Raw genomic sequence first — 22,397 nt, 5'->3', positions numbered from 1 at the left:
CCCCTTCCCCCCTTTCCCCCTCATCCCCCGAGGAAAAACAAAACGCACGGCCATGTTCATTTGTTTTTCTATTTTTCTCATCGCTCTCCCACATTTCTCTTCGTTTCTAAAGAGTTGCAGCCTCCGGCTCCCACACTGTCCCTCCCTCTCCTCCTCTCCCTCTCCCTCCTCTCCCTCTCCCTGGTGGGGATGGAGGCTGATGGGAGCTGACGTGATGGCGCCATTGTCCTCGCCGTCGAGTTAATGTGACCCCGGGGGGCGCCGTGCCTGTATGCTTGGCCCGATGTTGCAGAGCGTAAAGCGCGGGGTTGTGGAGGAAGGGAGGGAGGGAGGGAGGGAGGGAGGGTGGGAGAGGGGTGAGAAAGAAACAAGGAGGAAACAGCTGTGCGTGGAGGTAGACTGAGAAATGCAGAATAGTGGGACAGGAGCAAACTGCACACAGGCATCGATGGGGCCTGGGAAGGACCTTATGAATGATCGGGTATTGGTAGATGAGTTATGATGACCTTAAATGTGTGTGATGTGTAGATTGCACTGAGAAATGTGAAAGTAGTCTCAAATAAACACTAACTTGGATTTAGGCATCATACTTAAATACTTGTGTAATTACCATTTACTTTGCTCTAACTTTTTCACTTTAAATCCTTAGGCTCCATTCATGCTTATTAAAGTAAAGATAAAGATTTGGTCTTCATATCGGAAACCGACAAAAGCAAGATGAACTCACAATTTTGCCAAAAATAATAAAACTGGAGATATGAAACTTCTCAACCAAACGCGTCTCAAGATTGTGCCAAAACGCAAATTATCCCAGTATTCATAATAAGGTTACTTTGACTTTTTTCTGATACATTTCAGCTCTAATTAGCTTTCTAATGTTTGGTTCCCTGTTGCTACGTGCAGGCGCAAACAATTCGACCGTTTGGAAAACATGCTCATTGGCATTCATGCATTTAGAGTCAGACGAGAAGATTGACACCACTTTTAGGTGTGAGGACTTAAAATGTCAGAGTCCGTGACGTGACGCCGTCCCCGAGACTTGCGTCGGGAAAGAGACGTCTGTAACTTAATTAACTGTCGGCAGTTGGCACTACCAACCCTTAAATCAAGGTTCAAACGCTGTTTAAATAAGTTATTATCTTCTTTCGTTTCTGTGAATGAGCCTAAGAACGACTCTGGGCCCAACGGAGTAGTGCAGAAGCAATGCGATGGCCCTGAGGATGGGAAGGGTTATTTTATTCAAACTACTCCTTCTGCCGTGCTGATGACCCAGCGTACACAATTTCAACTGGGTTCACCAAGAGAACACAAAGGCTTTCTGAAAGGGATCCGGCATGTGAGACCTATTCAGAGACCGAATCGAGCCCGCCTGCTCTGAGATCAGGTGCATGAGACTTGTTCTGGTTTCCCATGCTGGTCCTGTGAGGCCTGCAACCGTGTTAAAGCCAGAAAAACCTTTGCGGCTGTGTGACAAACGGGAGCCTGAGAGTGACAGGCGTCCTTTCAGCCCTGTCTGTATATACTTTATATGATCAATGTAAAATACCCTTTACAGGAGTAAAGCTGGAGTTACAACAGTGACCTTTACCTAAAAGACTGGTGGGTTTTGCTACGCTGATTTTCTCCTGAATCTTATCGAAAAAACAGTCCTTTTCATCTTCATCTAAATCTGAACGTGTTTAATATTCCAACTGTCCCAAACCCTGGCATTTAGCTAACACCAAAGCTCCTGGTTAGTATGTTGTTAGTATGTAACCGTGTGCAGCGGGCCGCTCCCCCACGCCTGGCGCTCAGACGGTCACCTCAGTCGAGCTGTGGGTGGAGTAGCTCTTCTGCCTGTTGTGGTGGTAGTAGGAAGGTTGGGATGGCTGCCCCCCCTGCACGTGCTGCCCTCCCAGTATGTGCTGCCCCCCCTGTATGTGCTGCCCCTGGACGTGCTGCTGCCCCAGTATGGGCTGCTGCCCCGGCCCCGCGCCCCCTCCACCTGCTCCATACATCCCTCCGTAGGGCTGGCCAAAGAGGTCCTGCATGTTCTCTATACTCCGCTGCCTCCGGGTGGAGTAGCCGTGCCTCCGGCCGGAGCTTTGCGCGGTGGAGGTGGCGTGTGCCGGGGCGGAGGCCTGTCTCTGGACGTGGCGCCCGGTCGACTCCCAGGCTTTGAAGGCCGAGCCGGAGAGCAGCGGGTGCGTGGTGGTTTTGGGCAGGCGCGACTGCTCCGGGTGGTCGGAGGGGATGGAGATGGAGAGGGGGGCGTGGAGGTCGTGGTGCGCCGACACGGGCTGGTGGATGTAGGATTTCTCTTTGTGCTGCACGGGCACGGGCTGGAAGCTGGGTGGGGCCACAGGCTGGTCCTGGGAGAAGTCCATGAGCGGGAAGCTCTTGTAGTAGGTACGAGACGCGCTGTGCGCTGCAACGGAGGAGAGGAGGCGAGAAAAAGTGTCATTCATCAGTCAGCCGAACTAAACATTAGACTCATTTGGGTGTGAATTATTAAACTGTCACTGACGTGTTGGAAACAACAGTTTACAGAACTCTGGTAGAAACCAAAGATAGAAAGTATCGAGCGCTCCGATTAAAAGGCTGAGTCCTCGGTGGGATTTTATTTGTGTATCTTGGGCGGTTGCCCCCCCACCAAACATCCCCCCAAAGTAATCTTCTTACCATGCTCTGTTCTTAACATTTAACAATTAGGCCATTTCAGCAAACACATGCTATATTTGTTTAATGTGTTTATATTTAAGAGTCACTTTCGATTTGTCTCAGACGGATGCGGTTCTGAGTCACGTGCAGAAGTAGACTTCAGTGAACTTTCAGTGTGTAAACACAGAGCGTGTCATTGCAGAATCCCACAAGTAATCCATGATGCATTTTTATTTAGGCCTCCAGGCTCCGACCCGTCAGCTCTTAAAGGGACACCATAGAACTTCTCACATATCAAACCTGCTCTCACCTTAATGCATTCATGGGTTTTGCCCCTTTAAGCCTCACTTGCTCTGTTATGACCAGTAGCTTGTGGTGGCTAATGTTAGCTCATGCACAATATGATCGTTTATCAAGTAATAATTAAAAAGTGTAAAGGCAGTGGGTCCAGCAGGAAGGGGCAGCGAGAGTTTTCAGAACCACAGACGAGAGGGAACATTTTCTTCCTGCACTTTTGGCGTCCAGAAAAGGTGAAATTTATCAAAGTACTTTGAATGAGTTGGAAGATCCAACTCAGAGAGAATCAGAGGACAGCGAGGAAGAGAGGGGCGGTTTGAACAATTTAAGAACGTCCGATTGGTCTTTGACCTTGGGGGGGTGGGGGGGAGTAGCGGTGTTCCTTTCTTGCTGCCGAGGGCCGGGAGAGCGACCAGGGGGGAGAAACTGAGGAGTGCACCGGGGAAGATGGAGGTAAAGGTATGCAGGGACATTGCAATGAAGGTTTATTAATAACCTCGCCGCAAGTCCAGACTGGGCACGCGCGTATGCAAGTGTGTGTCATGGGCTGGCATAGATGTCAGAGGGAATCATTTAAATAAGCCATAAACTGAGGTCATCGCCGCCAGCTTGCCGGCGACGTGAACAGTGACCTTGTCTCTGTGGGTTTTATCATTTTTGTCCGAATGTCGGACTCCTCAAAGAACAGCTGTTTATTCAAATGCAACTATTGGTTTTACAGCTGAAAAATAAAAAAAATTGAAGAAAGATCTTTTGAAGTTGTATAATATCTAAAAGTCCTGTTTACAGGCTATTTTGTCCAAAGCAGTCGCCTTTGTCCATTGATGCCTTTTTTAATGATGGTGATACTCTTCAACCACTTCTGAATATTTATTCTAAAGCATACAGCCATCAATTGTATTTGAACTCCCTTAAAGTGAATTTGTGTTTTATAATTACTTAACTGGATGCATTAAATGCCACCGTGAGATCACATTTACAGCCAGTTAAGGCTGACATCAATTACCTGGCGTAGGTCTGGAGCCTTTGCTCTGTCTCTGCTGAGAAAAGAGTGTTTTGCTCTTGAGCTCAGTCAACCTTCCACGGTTAATAAAGGTTAAACAATCAACCTTGACCAGTAAGTGATTTGCCTTTGGCTCATTTGAAGGTTTTGGTCTTTACGCCGTTACACCCTCTACTGTTCAAGGACCACAGCACACGTATGTGTGACCTTTGCTGACACGTACACACCGTTTGCATAACAACCTGGTTAAAACCCTGCAGACTCTCTCTGGCGCCCTTACAAAATGACATCTTGAGGCATTAAGAGCCGACCAAAAGTTCCCCCGAAAAAAGGTAAATATATATTATTGAGTAAAGATGTGCCTAAAGACATTTGTGTCCATTTGTGAGACTGTAAGGTGTCTTTTTAATCGCGTGCTGTGCCACTAGTTTTTTTAACAGTGTTTGATGTAGTTGCATCTGTGTTGGAGATTGTCACCATATAGAACCCCCCCCCCCCCCCCCAAGCGTGTTGAGAACTACGTTGGCCTTTGGGTATCGTCTGCTCTTGTTTTCAGAACCGCAACAATTATTATGTTTCATTTACGTTACGTGTCATTTAGCTGACGCTTTCATTCAGACCCAGAATAACAAGTAACAAAGTGTAACAAATTTCTACAAGTGTAAAGTGCTATCGTGCCGTCTTGAATGCTGATAAAGTGTTTTTGGTTTGCGTCGGAAGCCGCGTAGACGTTGGGCGGTCTTGTTGTCACTGGGGGGGCTCATTCAGTGGGGATGTTGTTGCGTGTTTAGGCAGATTAATGCAGCGCGAAGTGAGCGGACAGGGACGTACGGTTTGTAGACTGGACCTCATCTGTTTGCAGCACAGTACAAATACCAGTGCTTTGAAAAGAATGAGGAAGCCACTGGTAACCAGTGCACCATATATAAGGTCATTTCTCTTATATCTCTGCGTGTGCCCACACAGCGACACATTGTGGCTGGAGACAAGTTTCAATTTGGTTTCACATTCATTTACATGCCAGTGCTTGTAAATTGCACATACAGAACCAAGCGTAGTGTCCTCCAAAGCGAGCATCCTAGCCCCTGTGTGTGTGTGTGTGTGTCTGCGTGTGTGCAGTGAGAGAGCAGCGTTTCAGGTGACCGCACGCTGACTTACAGGTAGTTTGGAATATTGTCATGAGCCGCACTACTCCGGCTCTCATGCAGAGCTTGCAGGAATCAATGAATTAACCACGTTGTGGGAAGTTTACACATTGGGAGTGATTTTTGTTTTTCGTTCCCCAAAACATTCATGAAAGCAGCATTAGAACAATTCCACCAATGAAAACGTATTCTAACTTGTTTGTGTGCAAGTTGAAGTGAAAAATGGTGAATAGCATTAATGTTAGAAATAGAAATAGAGACACGCTGTAAAAACAAGCTTTAAATGTCTTTGTTTGGTGTACACATTGTTTTCGGTTCTCGTGGCTGGACTTCAGGCCTCCATTCATGGATTAATCACACACACAGACGGTTGCTCATGTGCGAGCGATCACACCACCGACTGGAACAGCGCGGGTTTCATGATCAGAGCCGACACTCGCCAGGTGACGCCTCCCGCCCTGCAGCCTACGGCACCGCAAAGGTTACTGTGCCTGTTGGCGTCAGCGTCATGGCTGCGTGTGTGACTTACCCACGGCTTTGAGGGAGGTGTACTTGTTCAGTCCCGCCGTGCTGTGGTTCCTGTGTGGGTGGGGGAGCCCTTGTCCAAACGGCCCGTAAGCCGAGTTACTCATCTGGTACTGTTCTGGTAGGAGAAAGGGAGACACAGGCATTGTGAGTTGTTGTTCTTTTGGAATACTACAGAAGTCCAGAGTGCGTCGTGTTTTTTTATTTTAAAGATGTCCGTAGATGGTTGTCAGCTCAGTGTGTTTCAGTGTTTTCTCCCTCCGGGCTGCGGGGAGTCGGGGTGAGGAAAGAGTCCCGACCCCGACGGCCTAAACGAAGTGGGGTTAATGGACGATGGAGCGAACTAGCTGAGAGGATGCAGCCCTGACTATTAGTATTAATGAAGCCCATCGATGCAGCCAGAACACTTGATCTCAGCCTGAGGGATGGATGAGCACACACGCACACACACACACACACACACGTGTGTGTGGCTGTTTCAGTGCCTGACAATTTGTCATGTCAGGTCTATTTGCATGTGCACGTGTGTGCATGTGTTTTGTGAGTCACGTGGGATTTTAATGTGTGAGGGAGTAAGAAGAAGGCAGAGGGGTGGAGAAATGTCAAGGGTTAGTCTGTACAGTAACGACATTTGTGCACATACATTTTACACACACACACACACACACGCAAACATACATCCAAACAATCCGTGTGTGCGCATGTGTGTGTGCAGGAAAATCCTCCGGTGTAATTCAGCTGGTGCCGACCTCTCAGCATGTGCCAGATTAGCGGTTTATGAGGAAAAGGTCCATGTTACAGTTTTTTTAGATTGCTAAACGACAGCGGGCACAACCAGAGTCACATGTGCAAAACTCTAACTGCAGTCTGCACAGCAGCAGTTCATGTGGACCGAACTCTCGTTCGTTTTTCCTTTCATTTTATATTACAGCAAATATAGGTAGAGCTCAGAAAGACTCATTCTGGAAATGGAACAAGGAAGACGGCTTGGTGGAGGGAGACAACGAAGACAAAGAGCTGTTATTTCAGATGAAATAAGGGCTTCACTTATAGACCATGTGGTGAACCACGTCTCTCACTGAGAGAGTTGAGGGTGAAACCCAATCTGCAAACATCCACAGTGGCATCTGTGATGCATGTTTTCCATCATACAAACAGGTGAGAGGAGTTTTCCTCTGCCTGGAGGTGGAAAGTGTTCGGTCACCACCCACATGACCAAATGTCTCTTTTGGAAGCCGGATGTGAGGACACGAGGAGGACTCGTGAGGACTGCCAGGGATGGATAAGGCTTCCAGAAGGTTCTTCCCCAGGTTCATGGAGAGAGAACATTAGATGTGATGGTGATGAAAACCTGTGGCCTGATGCTAGAGAGGCAGGATCAGCCCTCAGTTATTTGTTTGAATTACAGTCTGTACTTTTAGTTTCTACCTTTTTTTCTCATTACTGTAATTCCGTAAATTACTACAGACTATTGAAGCAAACTGCTAATTTTCATTTACCTTAAAGAATTGTTAAAAATTTCCATAAATCATGTGAAAGAATGTCACTCTTTTCTTTGAAGAAAATCTTACTTTGTATGAAGTCACTGAAATGGTTCAAAGTGTAAAGATGAACAGTTAGTATTTTGTGTGTTGGTGTTTTTACTCTCAGTGTGTTCTGAGTGACAGTGTGTGTTCTCTCACTGAGGCTTGTGCACGTGTTTGCTGCACTGAGCCGGTTTTGATCCGTGTGTTAAGAGTTGTGTTGCTTGGAGTGAGTTTTGCAGGTGATGTGAACTGTTTAGCTCAGGTGACTGTTGGACTGGAGTTAAGAGTTTTGCACATCGTCGTTTAGCAATCGAAAAAAACTGTAAGAAGAGTTCCAGTTTATAGAAGTTCTTGAAGCATTTTTTGATGTAATGCATTCCTTTCTCTGTGCATCATCTGCCTGCTGTGGGCTCTGCATGTTTTTCTTTACATGTTACGTATTTTGTGTGTGAACGTGCATCTTAGTGACGATACACAAAGGCAGCCTTAAAGCGCTGTGGGCCAGTGACAAAGGAGAGAGTGCATTGCATCTGTCATCGCCGAGATGAACGCCGAGCGTCTCCCCCCCGGCCCCCCGGTGTGTCGCGAAGTGCACAGAATAAAGCTAGAAAGCAACAGCGTGTCCTTCATCCGTGAGACGGCTCGTGTGTGTGTGTCTGTGAGCATCAACGTTTCCTGCAGCGGAGTCACAGCAGACACACACAATCCTCTCCCACCCGTACGCGCCGCGTAACCCTCGCTCGCCTTCTGATCTGCTGAGCCGGTCACACACATGCTTTTAGTCCGAACAATGGACGTGATGCAAAGACTCTAGCAGAGATGATTGGTGATTGAATAAGTCGTAACTCGTCTCTCGCAATCCCCCCCCGAAGAGTTGAGAGTGCAGGATGTTTTGTTTTTGGGATCTTCTGACCTCCAAAACACACAGTATAAGACAAAAGAGACGGGGACATTTGGGAGGAGGGTTTTGTTACTGGGTAACCTCGGTTAAAACTACAGGAGCAGCCTCAAAATGGTCATTTTCACCAAGCGATCCAGGCACTGTCTCTTATGGCTGCTGATTTAAACCTTTCTTTGTCATCTCTATTCAATCTAAAGCTACAACGTCCGGCTTTAAAGGGACGCACAGCCACAGGGATGATGGCAGTCGGCCTTTTAACACTCGCCTCCAACCATTTCAAATGTGTTTAATTACTCTGTGTGAAGAGCATTACTTTTTCCACCTTGTCCAGTATGGAAAAACCAATACTGTTCATCAGTTTCCTGCCCAGGCAATCCATCTCCTGCTCCGCTTTGTCCCGTGGGACAATCAGGGAACATTTTGCATCACATTCTGTATCTGCATGATGCATCTAAGACAAATGAAGCAAAAACTATTCATGCAACTCTAGTTGTTCCGGTGGGAGGTGATTCGTGATGCACCGTCATGTCAACCGTCAAATGTTGACCGTCTTCTGTGACCAAATACAATACAACACGTTATTTTATGTCACAAAGCAGCCCACTGTTTTTCTGCATTGTAAGAGGCCACAGGGTTTATGTGCACGGATGATGGACTCACCGACACCAATAGGTGTCATCACTGATGTCTCTGCCACGTCCGCGGCCTTTCACTAAACTGCCGGTTCACACTAGGAAGTGGAGTCACTTGTGTCGCATGCCAACATTTACCCGTTTTCTGCCACATGTTGGCTCCATTTCAAGATTCCTCCATGTGCTTGATAAATATGCAGCGGATTTAGGGTGTGTGGCCCCGCAGAGGCTGCTAGACGGAAACGTAAATCCCCGAGCAGTCGGTGGTGCCAGCACACTGTTAAAATATCACTTAAGCCGTTTTGAGGGCAGCAGCAGGAGGAACAGCTGGAGTGAGCTCAGGGAAAGAAGTGAGAAAGGGAGGATGAAGAAAACCTGCCGGGACGTAAAGGTCACTGCAAAGCCAACAAGCAGCAGCTTTTTGCAAAAGTTACAGTAATTTAATCTGTATTTATTAGAGTTACAATTTTTCAAATCAGTAATGAGTTGGCTTCAACCTCTTTATTATCACATGCACAACATTAAAAAGCAATTTCAGGTAAACCGAATGTAAACAGGAATGTAGATATATGTGCTGCACATGTGTTCATATGATTCACCGCTGTGAAATCTACGATTGAGTCGAAGAACTAATGTTGATTTACTTTTGAGATCAACCATATTCATTCAACTCTCATTCAGCTCAAACCAGCAACTTCGTGATGTGTGTGTGTGTGTGTGTGTGTGTGTGTGCGCACACTGTCTCTCAGAACTCACCACTCCTACTGCGCAGCATCCTGCCCGAGGTGCCGTTGGCACGCTCTCCGTTGGGCGAACCGGCCGCCGTGTTTCCCACCGAGCTCACCTCAGCTCCCTGCTGCTTCAGCAGGTCCGTCAGAGTCCTGGAGAACAACACACGCGCACGCACACACACACACACACACACACTGACTGTAAATGATTGTTGTCAGAGCCCTGATGACTCGCACAAAAGGGAGGAAGATGAATGCGTGTTGATGTTGGTGGCGATGCGCAGCTTGATTCTAGGACATCTGGGATCCAGATGTGTTTAGTTGGTCCCCTGACAGAAATGCACACACACACGCACACACACACACACACACACTGTTAACACTTGATTCAACATTACATTCACGGTACATCCTCTCATCCCAGGGGAGAGTATAGGCTGCCTGCGTCTGAATGTGTGTGTGTGTTTGTTGTGCGGATATCTATGAAGTGTGAACACAGGTGTCTGTGTGATAGGGTTTGAGGTAGATTCTGTCATTAGAGATTCACGACACCAGCACATTCGGGGGGGGGATTCTTTTGGGGAACTGATCAAACATGCGTGTGTGACTCCGGTGGAAGCTTGTTTTATAGAGCAAAGGCCACATGACTGTTTGCGTCTTTAAAGAAGTACCTTAATGTCCAGTTTACCCATTAAAAGTAGCAATTAGCAGCTCAGTGTAAAAAAGAAGAGAAATCACGATGATCACCAGTGTGAGACCGCGTGAAACGTGAAATAAGCACTTATCAAGAGTGAGGGCCGCATATAATGTAAAAGGCAAACACTTGTGCCAAGACTAAGTACTACATGATGTAAAATGAGTGGTAACTCAGCCTGTATCAGTTCATTAGTGCAGACTACTCACTGCACTCTGTGGCCCTTCTGACCCCCGGTGGCCCCTCGCGTACCTTTTCCCTGTCTGATCCAACGTCAATCAGGTGCAGTACCGTTTTCAGCCACAACAGCGTGCTGGTGGCGCTCTTTCTACATAGACGGATACATGGAGACTTGGACAGACTATAATGAATCCCCTGTGAGGGGACACAAATAAGATGGTTAAACTCTGGTTCTCTCTGCCCTGCTGCTGCGATGTTCATGTCAGTGTGGAGCTGCAGCGCGTGGGAATATAACAAAACAGGAACAAAGACATGCAGGGAGGGGTGGGCGGCGCCCCCCTGTTATAATGGCGGGGGAAACACTGCTGCTGTCGACAGCCTTTTGATCTCTTACTTACTTTGCATTTGTCGTCTTTTGCTCTACAGTGCTGGACAGTCCATCAATTTACATCAAGCAATTAACCTTTTCTAGCTGTCTAGCTGTCGAATGGGAACGGGGTGAAACAGCCGCCTTTATTTTGATACCATTTGTTTTGTGTGTGACCTTCAACTATAGTGTTTATTTCCACCATCACATTCACTATTTAACATTATGGATTACTGGGTTTAGTTTTGTCAGTTTGTGCTCGCTGGGATTCATTTCCAAGTGAAAATGGTTCATCTTGAAGCAGCGTTTGTGTGTGTCAGTGTGTACGTGCGTTTATATCTGTGTGTCCTTCAAGAGAAATTGCAGTCAGCTGTGTTTGACTGGCGGCCTTTCAGCTGAGCGACATACGGGCAAGATTTCCTGCAATATGTTCATGTTTGGACTTGGGGCTTGTTGCAAGAAATGCAAAAGAGTGACAGCTTCTCGTACACACACACACACACACACACACACACACACACACACACACACACACACACACACACACACAGGCGCACACGTCACTATGAATAAACACATTTCTGCTCCCTGTGCATTCTCTGAATTTAGTTTTGATGGTATTCACTCCCTTGATCAATAATTCAGACACTAACGAAGCTCATGGCTATCCTTCCCCCCCCCCCCCACACACACACACACACACACTCACACGGATATGTACAGGTGCACTAAACACATTCGACCCCCACTGTGACCGACCTGACAGCGACAGCCAGGGGCTGTTTGTTCACACCCAACCTGCCAAGCAGAGGAGTGAGTCCCGCGGCCTCTCTGATCATCCACAAAGTGTTTGTGTGTCACAGAAAGTCGCTTCCGGGGAATTTGGTGATGGCATGAAGCCGTTTCCGTGTCAGATATCATAAACGTGCTTGTTTTATCAGCCAAAGTTATTTTGACAAGTGGTTTCTGCTTGTGTTTGTGTCCTTGAGCTTTAGTAGTTGAATCAATCCCCTTTTTAAAATGAATGGTGTGTTTATGGACATGCTTTCCTCTCTCTCCTCTATGACTTACGCTCTATTTATGGAAAGGTATTTTGTGACAGAATAATTCTATTCATTCATTCAAATGGATGCAGATCTTAATCATCTTAACGTGGGTCCTTTCATACGCACGGTGCTGACGTCTGCGCGCGTTAGATTATGACGTCAGTTCGTCCCGTTCTAAACAAAAAGCTCTTCCCTGTGGTTTGATCAAAATCACATTTTCTTCAGTTGTCTTCTCTCCTCGTGCCCCCTCCCTTCCCTTAACGCAGCCCTAGTTGCCCCCCCCCCCCCTTCCCTTCTTCAAACCGCATTGTTCTTCTTCCTCTGCTCCTCATCCCCTCCGTGACGCATTGGTGAGCGCGGCCTCGGGCCTCCACGCTCTCTTCTCGCCGCTTAAACTTCTTGCTGATTTGGACTTTTAATCTGCAGCGAATAAACGCCCCCCCCCCCGTCTCCGGCCCGCGTGGGGTTGACGGAGCGCTGGCTGAGCTGCGGGATGGTTTTGCCTTTGACAGAGTTGGTTGTGTGCGGCTTGTTAAAAGATGAAAACGTTCTGGGTGGGATGGATCGGCAGAACCAGCCGGTCGTGGCTTCAAGCGATGAAGCCTGAATCACTGATGTTATGAAGGAGCAGGTGCAGCTTTTGTTAATAAATTGCAGGTTTCTATTCATCGCCATGACGTCATTATCGCCATCATGTCCCTTTACCTGAAAGTGGTTTCTCTGTTTTCTTCAAAGACGTCACTTACAATACATTAGATGTGCTTGTTACCGACGTCACGTCCGTTAATCATTAATCAAATCAGTCTTCTGGTTTATGACTTCTCAGTTGCAACAATGACCAAACACCCAAATAGTTCTCATCATTCGCCGGTCTGAATCGTCTGTCATTGTTTTTCAGTGCTGGAAGCATCTTGACTACTTCACAAATAATGCAAATAGTCAAAATAAATGATCCAGCCCGTAATATGAGTCCAAGCCAAATGCAATCCCTGCGAACCATGTGAATGTCTGAAGGAACACTCGAGGTCAGAATTGAAATTTGCCGGCAGCTCTTTCTTCCTCTCTCATAATGTGCAGGTGTGATTTGGAAAATCTGAATGTATGCTGCAGTTTCTGCAAAAGCATCGATCGAAACCGATTCCTGTTTCTCTGTGACAGAAGATTCTACCTCGACTAAAATCAAATTGTAGCACTTAAATTGTACTTGTAATGGCTTTTATCTATAGCAAGTTGTAAATCAGCTTATTTGATGAAATGATTGTTGCTTGTTCTTTTGTATCTTTATGGTTGAGATGCACTTATTGTAAGTCGCTTCGGATAAAAGCGAACGTTAAATGACATGTAATGTGATGTGATGTATATTCTGTGCCGTTGGGGAAACGTTATCAACTATCTACTAGATAGAAAATCCCATGCGTAACCTTCAGGTTACTTCCCAGTTACCAAACCCATTATGCAACAGAGATGAGCCGGAGATCATCAGTACCTCCATCTTGTCTTTCCACATTACAGCCACATTGAGATGAGACTCGGCTAATGTCCTGTACCAATCCATTACTCCACCCAGATCCGCTTCATCAGACACACACTCAGTGACTCGTAACAAGCGAGATTACAGAAACTCCTCCCTCTCTCTCTGCAGACCCCATTAGGTACTCTTAAGTAACGATGTCCTGGCTGGATACACACGTCTTTTATGTACATCATCATTTCCTGTTTATGCTTTATTGCACATATTATTGATCCACTGGCTGGATGCAATTTCACAATTGTTTATCTCTACCAACAACCTGGTATAAAAATAGACATTAAGTGACAAAGAAGCTTGAATAAAAGACTCAATGACAGATAAAGCTCAAACACATAACGTCCCTCCACTGGATCTCATGCAATTCATCTGTGAATGCAAAACCTTCCCATAATCCAGTGAAAAAGGGAAACGACTGGGGGCGATGTCTCCGTGTCACAATCTCTTTGTTGCCCGTCTGTCGTCGTTGCTCTCGTGTCACTCACAGCTCCCTCTTTTCATCAAAGGTACAGTTAAAGCCAGTTTCGCTGTCGCTGTCGATTACTGATAGAGAGAGAGAAGATGACAGCTCGCCTCTTATACGAACGCACACACACACACACACACACACACACACACACACACACACACACACACACACACACACACACACACACACACACACACACACACACACACACACACACACACGCGCACACACAACGTTTTGGGTTTCTCAGGCGGGTCGGATGCTTCTGCTATTAGATGCCATGTGGTGTATTTTAGGTGCAATCATTTTCTCAAAAGTAATACTGCAAAATCAACACAACACCTAAAAGGAGAAGAGACATGATTTAGAGCCTGCTGTTGAATCAAGAGTACACTTAAACAAATGTTCTTCAATAAACTTTATATCCTAAGCGAAATGGAGACATTTAGGTTGTTTGTCAGTTTGGAAGAAGCCTACATAGTTACTGTGGATGTGTTTAAGCTCTGAGATGCAGACACAGTCTGGACGGTTGTTTTATTCTAACAGAGCTGACACGTTTTTACTTGCTTTTATATTGTATATATGATGTCCTACTTATTCTTATTGTTGTTTTATATACTACTTATAACTGTTGTTGTGCCGCTGAAACATCTGAAATCTAAACTCATCTAATTATATTTGTATCTTATTTTAACAAGGCTTTCCCTCAAAGGAACAGTGTGTAGCCTTTAGTGGGCTGTTTGGACAGAAATGATTTGATTAGATTTGATTCCATGCTGACAAGCAGCTTGTAATTTCCCCTGAATGTTTGGATTTGCTTCTTTTTTTTGTAGCTACATTTTAAACATGCGACAACAACTTGTCGCCTTCCCCTCTGGCCCAACTTGGAAATGGAAGTAATACAGTTTTGTGCTCAGTAAAGCTTTCAAGTCGCTTAATTATCTGCCTCTTGTTTTTTGGCGGGTTCCATGTCTTTTTGAAGCTGTAGGGTAAATCAGCTGTTTCACACAGCCTCCTAAATTACCACCTCGAGGTACGTCGGGAAAAGACGCTGCTCGTCCTCCAAACTTTTGCTTCACCCTGAGAAACAGACGCACGGAGGCCGCGTGGAGCCGAACCCTGGCGGCGGCGCGCACTGACCCACATTCCGGTCGAGCCCGCAGCTGAGCAAGAGGAGCAAAGAGGAGCAAAGAGGAGCAAAGAGGAAGGTAAGACGGCCACAGGGGGGGGAATTGTCAGATCCAATAGAGCCAGGGAGCTGTCAACTTATGCGTCCTTTCACTTTGGGAGGAATCGTGGCGCGTGGTGACGCAGGCGCATACGTGTGCACACTTTCGTTGAATTGAAGAGCAAGAACGCGTGCATGCAAGCGTGCTCACACACACACACACACACACACACACACACACACACACACACACACGCACACACGCACACACGCGCACACACAGACGGAGGTGACAGGTGAGTGACAGCTCGACCCTGCAGGTGATCACATGCAGGAGCGACGGAGGAGCTGAGAGAGTCGAGCGGAGGAGACTTTGAGGAAACTTCTTACATGGCAGATATTTAAGGCTCAGACGGGTGTTATTCGCTACCTGCCTGGAGTGCCCCCCCCCCCAAAAACAGAGGGAGTCTCATTGAAGCTGGAGACAACAATAGACTGGAAGAGTCCAATAGGCTCAGGTGTGTTGATGCCTCCGAATGGATCCTGGAAATGAATTCTCCAACATAAAATTCAATGCAAATTCAAATTAATTTAGGTATTATTCTGTAAGAAAGCGCACTTTGTGAAACTGTATTGGTTGAGTTGTCAATCCGACGTCACGCTCGAGCCGTCAGATGCCGTCAAAGGGCCGCCGGCGTGTTACAATGAAGTATCGGCTCTTCAACGATCTCACGTGTCAGACCCGGTCACAGCAGCTGATGTGAAGGGTGAGATGTTCCTCACAGGAGGGCCGCTGCATTCCTCAACAGCACCACGCTGCTTCAGAGCCAAAAGGGAACTGCACCATCTGACTCATTGAGTTGTTAATCAGTCGGTGGAGACCAGAGTCCTACACGTCTTCTCCTATGAGCCCACTTCCTGTGAAGACGGACGTTTATGTTGAAAAGACACTGGTCATGTAGGGAACCACGACAAAAAGTAATAATAACACGTGTAATTAACCATGTATTAATGCTATGCAGTAGAAAGCCGTTAATAGAGAAAATCCTTCTGCCCGTCATGTATCATCTTCTAGCGTGTCTTGCTTTGTTTTTATGTTTTTGTCTAGCTCTTATTTATTGAGGTGTTATTCAGACCATCCCGACATTTATTAACACGTCTTTAACCAGAAGCACTGTGTATCACTGCAGATCTGATCTGTCTAAATCAAAACTCATGACCCTTTATAAACGAGTGAATGGCCTTCTCATAAATCATCAGGTCTGCAGTTATTATAAAGTGTAGAATATTTCTGAATGTGGCTCTGTTTATGTGATGGTGTACACAAGTCATTTTACAGCACAATAGAATCGCACTAATTGCTCAACCGTCACTAACAATCGCATGTTGGCCTTGAAATATTCACCATTAAAAGCACATCCCGGTGTTACTTTACTGTGTGTTTGTCAAAGCCAGAGCGTGTAATGGAAGAGAGACGTGCGCGGCCGTGGTCCATATGATGGGCCGCGCTTTATTGAGTATTGCTTATCTGTCGGCCTTAAATCAGGGCAGAGCAGTCAAGCCCTTTAAGTGACAATGCCCTTCATTACGTAACATAATGGCTAGAAAGGGCCCTGTAATATGTACACACAAACGCACACAATGCAGATGAACTACTTTCAAATGCAGTCTCACATACAGAATTGAACGCATGCAGAATCATTGTTTTAGTGTGAAATGTATGGACGTCGTACTGATTCACTTTCAACTGATTTCATGACAAAAGTAGTTAGTGATCAAAGAAAAATTCAATTTGACTATATTTGCTCCATGTAATGTTTTAAATTCACCCTGATGAAAGCATCTGGACGGCTGGGTCACAATGGCCCCATACATACATGAACACACGCTTTCACATGAACGCACTGACGAGCCCCCATTCGCATGTGCACTCTCGCTCTCTCTCCGCCTCTCTCCCTCCGCCTCGCGCTCCGTTCGACCCACGTGACCTCGGCAGGTGCGTCCGGCCTCCTGGCTATCCGGACCCCTCCCTGTGGGGCTCTGAACCGTGCTCGTGGAAACCTAAATGCCTCTAGTATCATTCTAGTTCTTAACTGAACTATAAATCACTACAAGTGCGTGCGCGTGTTTGTGTGCTTGATCGTGAAGGTCATCTGCGTTTGTTTATTCTCTGCCGTCGCTGGTCTAGTTGAGGCCTTTCATTAGGCGGGACACCTGTGACCTGAGCTGCCTTCCCCTCGCTGCGTGAGGATCATGCAAACACAGGGAACCGGGCTCTGGTTGGGTTCATGCATTAGTAGAAGGTGTGCGTGTGGGAGGAGGGTAATCTGAGAGGAGGGTCACTTCCAATTTCAACTTTCCGAAGTGGATTTGGAAGAACTGGTGGGATTTCAGAGTGTTAATCTCCCCTCTGGAAGGAGAGGAAAGAGCAGGTGCAGGGCGGAGGTTGCTTTTTGTGCTTCCCGCTCCAAAGCGGGTGGGCCTACGTACATATTTATGCATTTTACCTCAGAAAGTGTGGGAAGTACATGAGGCCTGAGATGCACATGTGCTTTTGGACCGGAGATTAATGTCAGCGGGCTAATAAGTAAATGAGCCTGCAGGCAGAGCAGTCCAGAGATGGTAAAGCTGTAATCTTGGTGAAATTCGTTCAATCGCGGGGAGGGGAAGGTAATCTGTGGAGACGGGCTCGAGGAGGGAGTGTGTTTATGCAGCCGGAGTGTTTCTATTCCAGCGAGGTGCCACCCGGCAGGAAATACTAATCCTGGCTGCGTGTGATCCGCCCAATGAGTTTTGTGGCTCAGGTTAACGTGAGACGCTCGGGCGGCGATGGTGGCCGACGGACGCTCAGCGGGCGCGGCTGCCTGCGTTGTCTCATTTAGAATAAGACGCCACTTAAATAACAAGTGAACGTATGGGGGTGGAAGTGGGGGAGGTAGAGATGACAGAGGTGTTTGACTGACAGGAGAGGAGGGAGAGGCCCTGCGGGGTGAGGGGGAGGAAGAGGAGGGAGAGGAGTGAATGCAAATTGTGATTGGTTGAAGCTGACCCCGACATCGGCGCGTTGGGAGAGAGAAAGAGATGAAAGGAGGCTGCAGTAGAGGAACAGCAGAAACCGTGGATGGCAGCTGGAGAACGGGACGCAGGGCGAAGGTCAGCAAGGACTTCCGTCCAAGCTCAGGGTGAGAGGAACGAACCGCACGAGATGAACGGAGACGAAGGAAGGCGAGATCAGAAACAAGGATCTGGGGGAAATGAGACGCAGCTGAGTGGGCTGCGTAGGGATGGAAGCGCATGCTGCGCGCTGTTAGCTGTAATGATTTCCTGAGGCAAACAGATTGAACCCTCGACCAAGTATTTAGCCCAACTACAGTTGGTTAGTGTGTGTGTGTTTGTGTGTGTGTGTGTGTGTGTGTGTGTGTGTGCGTGTGTGTGTGTGCTCCAATGTGTTTCAAACTGAAGGAATAAACTGTAAGTGATAAATAACTGCTTTACACAAGGTTGATTCTTCATTTTTCAGCCAATTGAGACAAAATGTAATGACAGGTCCTTATTTAAGAAGGGATTCACTCCAAAATCTTACACATGTGAGGCAAATTAAAAGAAGAACCTGAAAGGCTTGTTGCATTTACACCTACCGAACACTTAACAATGCAAAAATGGTTTGGTCCGTGTGTTTTTTGTTTATTTATAATAAATAAATTAAATTGAATTAATAATAAATTAATAAATTAAAGTCATGCGAATAAGCGAATGGTACACGAGGAGTAAGATACAAATATGAAAAATGGAAAGTATGAGAATAAAAGAAACAGGCACCAAAAAAAAGATGAAATCTTTAGAGACATAAAAACATCATAACAAAATCAAACAACATAAGAAAAAGCAAGATAAGATTGTGATACTTGCAGTCTGCGTACAGACACCAAACAGGTGGTTTCATTCACAAAATAATTTCATATCCACTATAAATTTGACAAACTTCGCAGTCAACCATGACAAAGTGAGCTTCATACTGTGAGCTGTGTTTGGTAGAAAAGGGATCGGTTTGTACACGTGCAAGCAAACACATGCACACATGTCAGCACAAGTCAACACAAAGCTTCAAGTTAAAAAATGTTCCTGTACGTATATTACAATTTTCTGTCTAATTTTTGCCGGGTGGAGTCAGAATTTCCAACTTTCCAACATACCAAAAATGCATCAAAAGACACACGCACAAATGCAATTTCAGTCACACACACACACACACACACACACACACACACACACACACACACACACACACACACACACACACACACACACACACACACACACACACACAACCATCCGCTTAAATCTCTGTAACATATGTTGACAGACAGATTGACACAGCGACACAGCTTCCTGCCACTCACCTGGAGTTGATGTCCGATGGCCCCGCCCCCATTCCTCCTCCACTTCCTCCACGGCTCTTCTCCAGGCCCAGTTTGGTGAAGATGCCCACCAGCACCATGATGGCCACCACGCCGCAGATGATGTAGACAATGAGGTGCGTGCGGTCGCGGTCCTGGTCCTCCTGGCCCTCGTTGATGGCGGCCACGGGCTTGCCGGTGTTGGCCCAGATGGGCGTGTCGTAGTTGGAGCAGATGTTCTGGTCCACCCGCTGCTTCCGGAACCCGCAGCAGAAGCGGTAGAAGCAGGTGCCGCAGCAGTACAGAAAAACCCCGGCGTTACAGTTGAACGGCGGGTCCCATTGGCCCATCACGTCGTAGTAACCCTGGCAACGAGTCCCGCCGGAGGGAAGCACGTCCTCGTCGTCTGCGTCCCCTCCGCTGCTGGGAGTGGACAGGCCCGTCTCCACGGGAGAGTTCTGGGTGGTCTCCACGTAGCTTGGAGTCGTCTGGTTGGCCTGCGTTGTGGGGACGATTAACGAGTCTCCTCCGGTTACCGTCACCGTGGTGACGGACGGGTCCTGGGTGAGGGCAGGACGAGTAATAATGAAGGAGAGGAGGAAGAAGAGGAGAAGGTGGCGGGAGGAAGGGTTGGTGTCCGCCATGTTGCTGAGAGCCCTACTGTCCCAACGTCTCGCCTGCACGCGCTGGACGGGAAACTAAGACATTTTGAGAGAAAATCAAATCAAATCAAATCCAGATGTACTTATTTTACCATGAAATAAGTGTAATGAGTCATTTTTTTTAGTTTTGCAGATGCAAATAAAAGAAAATGGATTTACAGCATTGATTTGAACCAAAATCATTAACAAATGTTGTTTCTATTGAGCTCATTGAGTCGATAATGAAAAGAGGGTAGAGGATGTTCTAAACAGGTCAGTGGGAGTCTCTTTCGTGGAGTGTTACCATAAAGTAACATACAACCTTTTACATCTGAAAGGGAATCTCATTGCAAATAAGATGTTCAGAATCAACTCTCAAAAGGATGAAGTAGACTATTCATCATCAAATCATAGAAAAGTAAGCATAAACAAATAGCTCAACATGCTTTTACCTTCAATAGGATCAGTGAATGCGTTCTCACTGCTCCCTCCTCACAACCTGCACACAGACGGCCGTCCTCTGCAGCTCTTCCCCAAAGTTCAAGGGTCCCTCTAGAAATATCCACAAACTTTACTCAGCAGCATTTTCCCCCCAGCACTTGCTCGCGTGTTCTCCATCGTCTGTTGGGGTCTCGATCCGAGGAATCCAGCCGACACAAGATGACGCGCTCCTCCTCTCCCTCCTGTTCTTCTTCACTGCTTTATCAACCACTGCTCAGTCTGAGCAGGCAGACGTCCAGACTGGTCCAGAGACTCCCGTGAGCTGTGTGAGCCTGTGTGAGTTTGTGTGTGTGTCTGTGTGTGTGTGGCTGCACTGATCGCTGCAACAGTTCAGGAACCAAATGAGATCTCCTCCTCTGTTTACCTCTCCCAGCGCCAGATAGGCAGAACGAGTGAGAGAGAGTGTGTGAGGATGGGAAAGAGCGAGAGAGAGAGAGAGTGTGCGGAGGGGGAGGGAGGGGGAGGGGGGGGGGGGGGGGGGGGGTATTTCCAGCTGCATCTCCCATCATCCCCGGAGGAAAGAAAAAACGGGGATGGGTGAAATGAAGAGAGTGAGTAAGATGAATATGGACTCTAACTAGTGATTAGTGACAAAATATAATTCCGCCACAGTTTGTATGTTTATGTGTGTGTGTGTGTGTGTGTGTGTGTGTGTGTTGTGTGTGTTGTGTGATCCCAGCCTGTGTTGTGGGGACATCGATCTAATAACATAGTTTTGTTGTGGGGACTGTCCTTCCTTATGGGAAACAAAATGCAATCAATTTAAGGGTTGAGGTTAAGCCGGTTATAAGGAAATAAATGTAAGTCAATGTAATGTCCCTAAAAGTCATAAAAGCATGGCTGTGTGTGTGTGTGTGTGTGTGTGTGTGTGTGCGTGTGTGTGTGTGTCCTGTACCTGGAATGTGGACGGTCAACAGCTGCTGCGGTGCCTCCTGCTCATCCTCTACTCATTGCTCTCCCCGTTTCCTCTCTCCCTCCACCACAAACACACAAACAGACACACACGGCACGAGCATCACCAACCCTCACCCCCCCGTCGCTCTGCCCCCAGCCCCCCCCGTCCCCCCCCGTCCCCGTCCCCCACCGCTCACTTCCACACCATCCTTTCTTCTCCCGCGTGTCTTTCCCACCCTCCCCTTGTGCCTTCAGCTTTGATAACACACGTGTTAGCAGATTTCTGTTTTGCGAATGGGCACGTATGTGAGTGTGTGTGTGAGTGTGTGTGCGTGCGTGAGTATGTGTATGTGTGTGTGTGTGTGTGTGTCAGAAGGATTCCAGAGTCACCGAGGTCCGGCGCCAGCTTTACCACCTCCTTTTGTTTAAACCTCAACCTGCACAGGTGATGCCAAAACCACACACAGACACACAAATCTGATCATGTGTGCATGGGCAAAACTGCAGATAAACACCTGCTAGTTTGGGCAAGAACCCCCGTGTCCCTCCCACCCACACACATGCACCGACAGATGCCACGGCTGAGGCCAATTTGAGGGCTTTTCTCAAAGTAAACTACCACATGTACAATTTTTTATGGAATTATAAGCCAGATTGACAAGGGCCTCTTTGTTTTTCTTTCCGCTAATCGCCTCCCCCCAAATCCCCTCCTTTATGTCTCGTCTTTCCGGACTCAACATTTCCTCCACTTTCCTCTGATTTTCACTCCATTGCGTGAAAAGAGAGGCAGGGCGAGGGAGAGTGTAACGGAGGGAATGAAAAGAAGAGTGTAAATGTAGGGCAGTGGGGAAGAGACCCGACAAGAAAAGAAGCAAAGAAAGGAAGGAAGGAAGGAAGTGGGGGAGGGAGAGGTGGAACAGTGGGTGAGAAACCACTGGCCGAGGACCAAAGATGAGAGAGGACCACTCGCTGATGGAAATAGAGAGAGAGAGAGGGAGAGAAACGGGTCTAGAGGAAGTGGGAGGGAGAGAGAGACTTTGAGGAGCAGAGGGGTGACAGGTACAGAAGGGCGAGATCAGAAGGAAGTTGACATGTGCGTAAAGGGGATGAAG

At 47.1% G+C, this 22,397-nt stretch overlaps 1 protein-coding gene across 1 annotated transcript; it reads right to left on the bottom strand.

Moving 5' to 3' along the window:
- Positions 1–1,218: 1,218 nt before the first annotated feature.
- shisa8b (shisa family member 8b) lies at positions 1,219–20,706 on the bottom strand. Its single transcript, XM_040177352.2, has 5 exons — positions 20,343–20,706; positions 19,253–19,947; positions 9,426–9,550; positions 5,615–5,728; positions 1,219–2,407 (listed from the first exon to the last, which is right to left on the bottom strand). The coding sequence occupies exons 2-5, from the start codon at positions 19,891–19,893 to the stop codon at positions 1,791–1,793; spliced, it is 1,497 nt and encodes a 498-aa protein (XP_040033286.2). The 5' UTR covers positions 19,894–19,947; positions 20,343–20,706; the 3' UTR covers positions 1,219–1,790.
- Between the last annotated feature and the right edge of the window lie 1,691 nt (positions 20,707–22,397).

The sequence above is a fragment of the Gasterosteus aculeatus genome, chromosome 5 (genome assembly GCF_964276395.1).
Source record: "Gasterosteus aculeatus chromosome 5, fGasAcu3.hap1.1, whole genome shotgun sequence".
NCBI lineage: Eukaryota > Metazoa > Chordata > Actinopteri > Perciformes > Gasterosteidae > Gasterosteus > Gasterosteus aculeatus.
The sequence above is the reverse complement of the archived record's forward strand: the minus strand, read 5'-3'. Positions and strand labels throughout refer to the sequence as shown.

Coding starts and splice junctions, on each gene's coding strand:
- shisa8b (XM_040177352.2), bottom strand. CDS start 19,893: ATGGCGGACACCAACCCTTCCTCCCGCCACCTTCTCCTCTTCTTCCTC. Junction 9,551..19,252: donor CCATCGGACATCAACTCCAG/GTGAGTGGCAGG, acceptor GTTGTTCTCCAG/GACTCTGACGGACCTGCTGA. Junction 2,408..5,614: donor CACCTCCCTCAAAGCCGTGG/GTAAGTCACACA, acceptor CCTCCGTTGCAG/CGCACAGCGCGTCTCGTACC.